The 11,587-nt window shown below is 40.8% G+C and overlaps 1 protein-coding gene across 1 annotated transcript; it reads right to left on the reverse strand.

Moving 5' to 3' along the window:
• Positions 1 to 2,567: 2,567 nt before the first annotated feature.
• Positions 2,568 to 11,410, reverse strand: pmt (phosphoethanolamine methyltransferase). Its single transcript, XM_053428081.1, has 12 exons — positions 11,225 to 11,410; positions 7,214 to 7,385; positions 6,219 to 6,374; positions 5,208 to 5,344; positions 4,887 to 5,038; positions 4,608 to 4,796; positions 4,120 to 4,209; positions 3,911 to 4,000; positions 3,704 to 3,826; positions 3,426 to 3,557; positions 2,988 to 3,104; positions 2,568 to 2,808 (listed from the first exon to the last, which is right to left on the reverse strand). The coding sequence occupies exons 1-12, from the start codon at positions 11,259 to 11,261 to the stop codon at positions 2,698 to 2,700; spliced, it is 1,506 nt and encodes a 501-aa protein (XP_053284056.1). The 5' UTR covers positions 11,262 to 11,410; the 3' UTR covers positions 2,568 to 2,697.
• Between the last annotated feature and the right edge of the window lie 177 nt (positions 11,411 to 11,587).

An 11,587-nucleotide genomic window follows, 5' to 3' on the forward strand; every position in this document is an offset into this window, starting at 1 on the left:
GCGCACACACACGCGCACACACACGCGCACACAGACAGACAGACAGACAAGTAATCCAAAAACATGTTCAACAAATACACCATGGCTTTGATCTTCGGGGCGTGTTATTCATACATTGGCTATTACTTACTCTTACTTACTTACTTTTACCAATCACATTGGAAAATATTGTATCGTAAATCATACAATCCATTACAAGCCACAGTTTATCCATGATACATGCACATGATACTGAAATGAACCATTCTGCATAATCAGTCTTTTTTTAGTTGGTCAGGACATCTTGAGGTTCCTACTTCTTCTTTATTGTAATCAGGCGGCATGTTCGAGTGCTTCAGTGTTGCTGATCTCACCTCTTCCACCACAAAACCCCTCCTTAGGCTTTTTGCTGAGAAAAAGAGCTGAGCTGTGAACTGCAAACCTGACCAGCTTCGTGAATAGAAGTGTAATAAAACAAGCTATTTCCCTTCTTGACTCAGGATTTGTCGGAGACATGATTACAAAGCTGAACAGTGACACGTGCTTCGAGTAGGTTCGTTACAAGGTCAATTGAATGACGTTTTCAATAATTGAGAGTGTTCCAAGGCAGTCTTTTGTCTTCACCTAGTGCCTCAGAGAAAACTGTGAATTCAGACGATACATGTCAGCAAGCAAGAGCTTGTCACAAGTACAAGTCTGACAAGTTTGGAAACTTTGGACTGTTTTTGCTAAATCTGTTTGAATAACTTACTGCTGAAATAAAAAGTATGTTAGCCCTGTAGGAATTTCTGCATTCAATTAAAAGTGAAAATAAACAACTGCAATCGAACAAGTCACACACAATTTTTAAGTGTCTAAATTGACAGTCAAGTGCTGGTTATAAAAGTAAGTGAAGCCTTGAATGAACTGGTTGAACCTCTTTTGCAAGCAAAACCTCAAACCAGCTCTTCCAGTAGCTCAGAACTGCACGATGTTCAGGAAGGACTTCAGACCAATTGCTCTTTACAGAACTGCTTCATCGGTTCGGTGTGAACAACTCTCTTGAGGTTATTAAAAAAAGAATGCATATTTAGGGAACATATGTTTGTGAAATTGGTGCAGAGGTTTATGATGTACTGAGGGCCATTCTAGATTCAAATCATTGCGTAGTAGATCTACTGTGATGCTTCCTGCCTCCTAAGACACCTCAATAAACTTCAACTTGTAATTTAAGAGGGACATTTTTAGTTTTAAACACTGGTTTACATGCACCAATCTCAAAGGTAGGTAAATATCAATCTTTGGGGTGATTTTATGTAATGGACTGAATGAAGAAATCAAACAAAGCACAAATCTCAGAGTTAAAAAGATTTAAAAGTATATTTTACGAGAGGTACAGAAAACAAAGAGGAATGGAAAGTACGGTGACTAGAGTAGAGTAAAGTTGTATTTTAAATTTGTTGATGATTTAGTATTAAATAAGGGTCAGACAAGAAAAGTGTGTTGCTTCTTTCTACTTTTTGGATGGAAAATTTAAATGTTGATCTACCTTTACTTATGTTACTGAATACTATTTTTAAGTTTTGAGGTTTTTTTGCCATTCATATTGATGATCTATCTATTCAGTGATTCTTTTTTTATTTTATCTTTAGGAAATGTTTGAAATGAACTAATCTAAACCTTAACTTATAGCAGCAAAACCAGAAACAAATCTTGATGCCCCCCTTTTCACATTGGTTTGCCGAGACCTTTTTACGTTATCTGTAGTTGTAGCTGTTCATCCCAACAATGCCACCTTGTCTTCATCATCAAAACCTTTTCTCATCATGTGGTGGAGTGTCAAGATGGTCTTTGTCAAACATCAGGTGCACAGGGATGCTTTTTGGGAGAACAGTGGTTTCCTCTGTGGCGTCCTGTCATTGCCACTGAACCCTTTTGACCTCGTGATTAAAGATGTTAATAAGCTCAAATGATTCCTTCAAGCCTTCAGCTTTATCACTGGGATGTAGGGAGGTAAGCCACTGAACTGAACTGTCTCCATTTATAGACACCTTATCTTTGGACTGATCGGTATCTAAACTAAATACTGTCCCCATTTCCATTTCTAAACGAGAAAAACTAAAGCAATACATTTCATCAAACTAAAACACAATTGAATAAATACTGCAGCACAGATACTATTAGATAAATGAAAATGGAAGGACCTGTTCCATTTTCTCAGTAACATGATTATATTAACAATCTCTATTAACAGATCCTGGGGGTAGGAAGCCCTCTGGTGCGCAGGTTTTGGTTGCCCACTGGTAAACAGTCCTTCAATAGAAGTGGAATAATGAAATGCATTGGCTATCAGCTTGTTAATAAATCTGCGTTTATATGCAGATACTATGCAGATAGAGAGAGAGGCTAAAGTGTACTCTGGACCTAAAATACACAAAACTATTCACCGTTTTGGGTTTTATATGGAGAAATGTTGGACTTGTGTGGACTCAATGGACTATAAACAATCCACGGTTAATGGATAACAAAGTCTTAGCCGTATAATGGCGATTGGCAAGATTCAAAATCGATCATTCAGCAAATTAACTGTTTACACAATAAGTAACAAGTGTTGTTTCATTCATTTTATTCCTCCATCTTTTTTAAGAAAACAAGGAGCTTCCCACAGAAAAGATTAATAGACAATAAGATTAGAAATGTTCATTTTAGTTTGTTTTATTATCTACTCCAGGTCATCACTCAATCTTTTTTTGCATAAAACAGTCCCCATCGTTGATCTCCAGTGTTGGAACGTTCCAGTTTTTCCCTCCACCCGTTCACTATTGCAATATAGTCCTCTTCAGAGAATTCCTGCAGGCAACACAGGCAGGTGTGATAAGCAGCCAGCCAAAGAATTCAGGAAGGAATTTAGGGTTTTCATTGAGATGATGAATAAACAAAAGTTACATAGTACAAGATACAAGTATAACTGTGTGACGTTGACAATATTTCTGTGTGTATGTGTGTGTAAGTGTGCAGTGCACATTTACCTCAATGAATTCATCCTTGATTGCCTCTGCTCTCTGCAGCTCGGTCTTGATCACACGGACGAACTGGTCTGTTCGGTCTTCTGCCCGAACGCTGCAGAAACCAGCTTCTTCAATGATCTACAGGAAGAGACAGTATAAGGTTGGCGGTGAGGAGGGAGAATCACCACCAGCTGATGGATGCAGTTACATAATAGCGAGTTCACATTCACAGTAGGAGCCTTCTGCACAGGAGAAGACATTTTATTGGATTACACAGCATATATGATGAAGAGCAAAACAAACACCCTTCAAAACCCAAAATGACATGGGAAGATTTACTCTTTTTACTTCCGATATATATTGACCAACTGTCAAGAGAAAAAGTCATCTCATTACATTTCGGCAAAGAGAAGTACTTTTCATCCTTCCACTATGTATAAGTATGCACTGTGTTTCTACCTTGCCATACTGTGAGGGTGTATGAAGGACGTAGCCTCTCTGTTGGACGTAGGCCTCGAACACTGGTGTCCAGGGCTTCTCCCCACAGCAGTAGTCACTAATGAGCAACTTACCCCCAGGTTTTAACCATGACTGGAAATAGAATAAAGTTAATTAAATAATGGATAATGTGACAAAAAGGGCTAAAAAATATTATTACAGGAAAACAAAATGTTGCTATACTTTAATTACAAATTAGCACCAATCAAACCGTATTGCTTTTTTATTCAATTGCTCACGTGAAAGCGTTTGAAAAGGGCCAGTTTGTCGTCTATGTGCAGGATTGTGTCTCTGCTGTAGATCACGTCGAAAGAACCTTCTGAGAACATCCTCTTCGTGGCATCGGCCACTTCAAACTGGACCTGATGTAGAGCACATGCCATTACTGATTTTTCAATCTTTAAAATGTGTGACGATTAAACCAATAAGGGAATATTTAGACGTACTGATGGCAGCTTCTCATTGGTCGCCCTCTCCATGGCAATTTCCACCATGTTGTCTGACAGGTCCAGTCCAAGCACTTCAACACCAAATGTCTAGAAAGTGCCATCATGATCGCCATCATTAAAGTGCTTACAGTTAATCTAAACATGACAGCATTCCTCTGTCATCATCACTAGTCTCGCCCCAACTATCCCTGAATAATTGGTTCTACCTTTGCCATGTAGAAGTCTCCTCCTCCGATGCCACAGCCAATATCCAGAACCTTCTGTCCAGGCTTTAGGGTCAGCAGGTCCACAAACTCCTGTCAGCACGAGTTGTACACACATTTACATTTAAACAAACCACACTGTGCATCTGTATAAGCCTCAGGTATCTCTATTTTGTTAACAATGTAATAACAAGAAATGTCAGAACTAAATAATGTACAGTAAAATGCAATAGTATTATCTGATATGCAGGAATTCTAAAAGAGTATTAATTTGTTATGTCATTAGTCATGAAAAAGTACCAGTAATAACGCTAAATGTAACATTTTAGCACAAAAATGTGGAGCTTCTCCAACACAAAAATAATCAACGACCCTGATGAAGCTGCTCTGACTTGGACCAATTCCCCTTCTTTGGATTACGTTTGACAAAAAGAATGCGATTGATTACTTCCAGACGGTTTCTATTGGTTTTGTCCAGACTTGTTTCCTACCTTGGTTGTGCCGTGGCCCCCTGTGCTCACGTAACCAGCTCCAAACATCTTCTCGTAGCGCAGGATACCGCGGCTGGTGTACTGCTGGTTGTCCAGGAACTGCTGGAAGGTGCAGAATCCGTCCTGGGTGATTGAGGAGCGAGAAACCCTCTCCAGAAGCCAGCAGATTTGATTGGGATTGTTCTTCATCTGGAATAGGAGGACATCAAACCTCAGCCACTGCTATGTCCTTCTATTTCATAGTTTCAAACTTATTAGACATTCAGTTAATTACTCTACCTCAACATAGGCTTCGACTTTCTTTTTCATAACAACGTCAAAACCAATCGTTTTGCCGCCCTCAGCCTCCTCTACTTGTACCGATGATACCAGGTGGCTGTACTGTGCCTCAGTGCGGTAGCAGGTGGGGTTGAAGTCCCTCTTGCTGTCACCTTGGTAGAAATGTATTGTTTAAAGCAAATCATTCCCATTATTGCATTTATTGAGAAAGGAGATAAATGGTTTGATTGATTATGTCGTGAAAAAATCTGAATCTGGACTGCTACACTAAATATACTATGAATGTTTGAATACTTATTATGATTAATATTAGTTTGGTACCTGATCGGTAGTTGCAGGACTCTCTGAAGAAAAGAAAGCCACCGGGCCGCAGCCAGCCCAGCATCTTCTTTACTAAGCACTTCAGCTCCTCGTCACTCAGGTACATCAGCAGCCAGTTGGAGAAGATGAAATCAATGCTGAAGAGGACATTGAACACATCAGGAATATTTAATTCTTATGGTTTGTTTTTATTTCGATACATGTATATGTACATTAACTGTTATTTTTGGTGTTTTATTGCATGTAGTGCATCAACAGTTGTGACAATGTTTTTCAAGACTGATCAATGGCCCTTGAACAACCTGGTCTGGTCAGTTCTGCCTAATAAACACAGAGGGAAACCTTTTTTTTTTCGTCAAGTGGAGCTACGCACCTCTCCCAATGATCATCAAGTGGTTTTTGACAATTATCATGAATAGTGAAAAGGTCCAACAGGAGAGAATGTCAAGTATTCAGGTGATTGAGAGCAGCAAATACCCAAATAATGATACTTGATTGGAAAGGATGGGAAAAACCGTTAAGTAGTCATTAAAATCACAAGTATGGACACAAGTAAACTAAAGTTCTTATAAATTTGTATTTTACCTGATTAGAGCAAATTAAGTGATTTCAATACTGAGTTTAGAAAAATCTTGCCATGTCCATTGTCAAATGACCAAACTGGGCTGCTAGTCAACTTATGTCCATTATTAACCCTCCACTTGCATCATAGGACTCTGGTCTCAGTTCATATAGTAAATTTGGCATGAACCAATCAAATATCCACAAGGGTCAGCCTCATGGTGGCGCTACAGGACAACTCAGGGACTCATCTAACCCACCTTTGTCCTCTGGGGGCCATGAATGTCTGCATGAAAAATGTCAATCCCTTAAATAGTAAGTATTTCAGGCAGAACCTAAGTGGTGGACTGATCCTGCAGCCAACAACATCACCATTCATACAGCCACAGTGCTATCATGGCTAAAATATGACATACAATATCAGGTATTCACACATATCTTAACACGCACCTGTTTTGGGGGATATCCAGCTTTGTGACGTCAGCTTGGATGAAGGTGCCGTTTTTATGGTGACCATTGTCCTGTCTGTTCCTCTCCACAAAGCTTTCCATGAAGTCCACAGCCGTCACATGGGCAGCCTTACTCAGCAGGTGGGTGGTGTAGCGGCTGGAAAGGCACTTCAGGATTAAATCTATGCAGCTACATTCATAAAGTACTCTTCAGAAATTAAGCTAATTTTCCCAAAGTCCCAAACCTTCTTACACTTTACACACTTTAATGTTATAGTAGAGCAGTGGTTCCCAAACTTTTTACAGTCTCGTACCCCTTCAGACATTCAATCTCCAGCTACGTACCCCCCCCCCCCCCCCCGACGCACGTATACAGCCTATAACACTTGAAACTTTGAAATTGTCAGGGATTTCAGGACTTATAATAATCGTAGATGACAAAATAATGTCATCTACAAAATTCTTAAGGATCAATTAATCGATTGTCGATTAATTATGCCCATCCCCAGTTTTGACTAACGGTCACTAACCTACCTGTAACTTTTTTTGGCAGTGTAATTATTTTGCTGAATATGGGTATTTTTGGCAATGCGAGTTGGCTATTCAGACTATTTAATATTGCACGATTATTTATAGCTCAGTTTGAAAATGTAATGGGCTTTTTCACTTTGAAAACGCAGATAAAATGTTCTCCCCACGTACCCCCTGAACCACTTCGCGTACCCCTTGGGGTACATGTACCCCAGTTTGGGAACCGAGGTAGTAGAGTGAGAGACATTTAGGCATTACAGATTGAGAAAGTGGCTTCATCTCTTTTTAAGAGGACAGCATCACTGGCTCTTGTTTAACAAGTTTTTTCAAAGAACATTGTCATGTCTTCTGTTGAAATCTAGAGACTCATTCTCTTTTCTTTTGCCAGAGGTGCCTACATTAAACAGATACCTGCTCACACACATCCACTGCACTACGAACGGCTGAATGCTCCCCTATGCTCACCCGATGCCAGCTCCCAGCTCCAGCACCCTGCGTCCGCTCAGGCAGGGCAGCATTGAGAGGATCTCAGGCAGCTCTTGCTCAGTCAGCTCCCGGGCACGAGAGTCTAGCATCATCTCCTCCATTGTGGCATCCTTGGAGTGTTCCTTCCAAAACTCTGTCATGTGGCCACGAACTGTGAAGCACAAAAGGGGTCGGTTCAGTGGTGGTTGACAAAACGTTATCTCATCAATTTGAATATATTTACAAGAACAAAAAGGTGACGACCAGGGGGAGGAAGTTTCTTACTGCCTGTCTGGTCAAACAGAAAATAAACAAGACTATGCTTCCAGACCAGGACGGTATTGAGATGGTAATGACATACAAATACATTTAGGAAAGACACCAGTAAGAGTGCTGTGACTGTGAGCTTCTAATTGTTTAGTAAAGAGCAGATAACCAACACTTCTGAAGTACAAATGTATGTGATACTAAAGTGTAAAATTGGACTATAACTAATCAAAGCTCCCTGTGCATTAAACCAGTTTTAATTCATTTCAGATAACAATGTTGTAAATGCAAACACATAAAGGGGAATAAAAGCAGTATATTCACAAAAGATAACTAGGCAGGCTGGTCTCATCACAATTTCGTAAGAAAAATTACTAAAAGTAATGCACTAGAATTCGTATGAATTCCACTAAATTGTGAGTCAGGAGGCTGGGGACACGTGACCTATGCGCTTCTCTCTCTTCGTGAAAACAAAAAACATGGCGGACATTCGTCTAGCCCTAATATGAAAAATAAATATGAAGTCTGCACCACGGTGATTCAGCAGAGTGACAGCCACAGGAATAAGCTGTTCCTGAACCTGCTGGTCCGGGACCGGAGGACCCTGTAGCGCCTCCCAGCGGGGAGGAGGGCAAACAGTCTGACACTGGGTTGTGAGAAATTGGGTTGTTAATGAACAAAGGTGTCTCTAACTTGGTCTAAAGTAAAACATATGATTGTGTATAAATCAAAAATACATATCTGGCCATTAAATACCAATTAAAACAGATTTGACAGATTTGATCCAGCTTGGACCTCAATGGGGTCTGAGAAAGAAATCCCCAGAGGGCCTTTGTTTGGAGCAAGATGAAATGTAAACTTTGTCTTACAACAAAAGCAAAGACAGCATCGAAAGGTCTCAACCTCGGGAGTAACATTATGTCAGTGGGAAAATTGTGGATGGCTCCTGCTCCTCAGGGATGACCTTTGAACCTTGCACCTGAGTCAGTTTTGATGGCTTACAGGATGTAAACTAAATATGCAACAGATAGAACTTATGTATGAATTGTTTTGGAAATATCTTGAACTCCACTACCATAGCCCAATGCAAAACTATGGGGGGCGCCACTGAGTAGGGCCAAAACCTTGAAAAAATTAGATTTGACCGGTATATTAGTAAGAAAAACTAAATCTGACTAAACAGGTGTTTTCTCACACCAAAAAACCATAAAGAAGCATGCAAGGTTCCCAGTCCCAATCTCACATAATAGTGAAAACATATTAGAACTACAAAAGATGGGAACAACACACGAACAATTACAGGAACGCCATTCAATTTGTAGTTCTTCCTGGTTGAGATTAGGGTTGTGACAATAGGGTTTAGAAAATATATTAGCGGTTTGTTTTTTTAACCATGAATGAAAATATTGAAACTGAAACACACATATAGATATCATCAAAACACATTTTTGTTAAAAAAACATTGGAAAAATATAACGTTTTCCACTAGGAATACAGCAATCTCCGCCATCTTGCCTTATCAGAGCGCTGCAGACTTCTGCACAGGCGCATTCCTTAGGATTCTGTACGAAAAATGTTCGCTAAAATTTCGTATGATTCTTTACGAAAATTTGGACATAACTTTTAATACGTTTCATGAGACCACGTAGGGCTGCTAGATTATGGAAAAAATCCTAAATCACGAATATTTTGGACAATATCGAAATCACGATTATTTAAACGATTATTAATATGTGCCCTTATTCTGAAGCCTATGCTTTATTTTTTTGATCACTTCCGGTTCCGGTAAACACCGATGATGGCTGCGTGTCTTTTTCCTCCGTGAAACCAGGATATCGGTGCCCGGTTATTCAAACCCTGCTTGAGAGTGAGAGGCGAGCCAGTCAGCTGGGCCGCTGAATGCTTTGGGGGAAGGACTGAATTGCGCATTCGCGTCTCTTTAAAAAAAAAAAGCCAAATAATCGTTTCAACTCGATTATAGTAGTTTGGAGATCGTTTGACCCCATAATCGTAATCACGATTAAATTTCGATTAATCGAGCAGCCCTAAGACCACGTTGAACTAGGGCTCAAGGTAACATTAACGGGCCGGAGCACAAACAACTCAGGACCTGTTGCGGTTGGTGGAGAGAGCGATCGGCGACTGGGCACACGGCAGAGAAGTCGATTCTTGTCTGCTAATTGCGCATAACGGTCCACGCTATCTATTGCAGATCACACGGTGAACGTTTTATGTAAAATAAATGATAATTGTAGAACAAAGCTTACTTCCTGTTGCCAGCAGGTGGCGCCATCACTATTATTACATACAGACTAATGGATCTGTTCAAGTAGTGGCTCTGATATGTTTGAATTGGACAATATTACAACAATAAAATGTTCACACTGATCAGTAGGTGGCGCTATGACCCTGAATTAATATTAATTTGACTTGACTGAGCTCTTTTGAGCTGTATATTGTAAAACAGCCAAGAGCAGTTCATCAAAGTATAAAACATATCACTTCCTGTAGCCAGCAGGTGGCGCTGTAATGATGAGTCAATATTGACATATGTATCTGATCAGGGCGGGACTGTGAATGTGTGAATGAGGTTTGAAGCTGATGGAACAATGCACAGAGGAGTTATAATAAATCCCTCTTGTTTGGCGTATCATCTAAATTCTACACCAAGCCACAGTCAAACCGTTTGATGAAATTGTGTATACCGAGGTACTTTCTATCTCCATCTTGTTTAGATGACACTCACCTCAATAGTGTGGACCGTAATGAGCAATGAGCAATGAGCAGGCAAGGATCGACATTGCGTGACGGATGCAGGAAGTGAAGCCTTGCCACAGTACACAAAACGCATGCAACGTGGAGATGTGCGCTTGCTCATTGATCGCTCTCTCCACCGACCGCAACAGGCTTCAAAATGCCTGTGCTCGGGACGGTAGTGCTACAACGTAGCTCTAGTTATGTTCATCTTCAATTCAATATATCCGACATAAAATGTGCATCCAAATAAGAAGCAACAGGTCATGTCATTTGACTTCAATTAAAAAGTGACATTTTACAGAGATACGTGTTAATTCATAACTTTTGAAAAAATTGTTTTTGAGATCATGTCTGGCTCGCAGGTTAACCATTAGTCAAACCCAGTGAAGCAATCTTAAACCAATACTCTGATGTGGCACATCTAAAGCTCCTATCCCAGAAATAATCTGTCGCACTTGCTGTCTATGACAGTGTGGGATGTTTAACATACTTTTGTAAATAGAGCATGTAAAATGAAACTATACTTGGATTGTCAAAAAGAAGATTAATGCATTAAATATGGAGTTAAATCCCTATAACTCTTAATGAAAATAACGTGTGCAGCAGCAGATCAAACATTCAGCTTCAGGAAATGATGCAACCCTGATTAACATAAGTGTGACTTAAACTTCCCTGATGTTTCACCAACAGATAAACACGCCACACTGGGTTGACAGCAGCACAACAAACCTAAAACCCTCCAGTCAACAGATAACTGAAATGTTTTATGAGACCTGGATACACACCAGGCTTTTTTAAACAAGTGCAGGTCAACCAGCTGACACATTCCAGCTCGGACTGCACAGCAGGATTAACAACAGAACTGCACAAAACAACGTGGCAGCTCCAACTGAGTCACCCACACTTTGGCGTCATCAGTTGCATCAGCTGCTGTAAACTCACGTTTCAAGGAAATCAATCACAACCATGTTATTACCCTGATCATACCTTTCTCCACGGAGACCTCTGGTTGATCTGAACTCATGTTCGTTCAGTGAGTGTGGAGATGAAGTAGACTTGATGCCAGGCGGGTGACAGTGGGTGACCTGTGCGTGGCCGAGTGCGGGCTTCACGTGGTGCGGGAGCTCTTTAAATATGAGGACGGTGGCGCGTGAGGAGGTGGTCGCCAGGTATGAAACTGTCCACTGGGGAGCGTGCAGAGTGGGAGGGGAGGGGAGGGGGAGCACATGAATAATCATGCCGGGACAAAGGTCTGAACACTGTCGGGGGGACGTCTATGGATGGGTGGCATCCCCAGACAACGTGCGCGCACACACACACACGCGCGCAGGGGCTCAGAGGCGTGCCTAG

The sequence above is a fragment of the Pleuronectes platessa genome, chromosome 8 (genome assembly GCF_947347685.1).
Source record: "Pleuronectes platessa chromosome 8, fPlePla1.1, whole genome shotgun sequence".
Taxonomy (NCBI): domain Eukaryota; kingdom Metazoa; phylum Chordata; class Actinopteri; order Pleuronectiformes; family Pleuronectidae; genus Pleuronectes; species Pleuronectes platessa.

Bases quoted from the DNA above. Each gene is read 5' to 3' on its own strand.
- pmt (XM_053428081.1), bottom strand. From the start codon at position 11,261: ATGAGTTCAGATCAACCAGAGGTCTCCGTGGAGAAAG. The intron at 7,386-11,224 runs GTATGATCAGGG...TGTGCTTCACAG, and splicing joins AGAGGTCTCCGTGGAGAAAG to TTCGTGGCCACATGACAGAG. The intron at 4,797-4,886 runs GTAGAGTAATTA...CTCCTATTCCAG, and splicing joins AAGTCGAAGCCTATGTTGAG to ATGAAGAACAATCCCAATCA.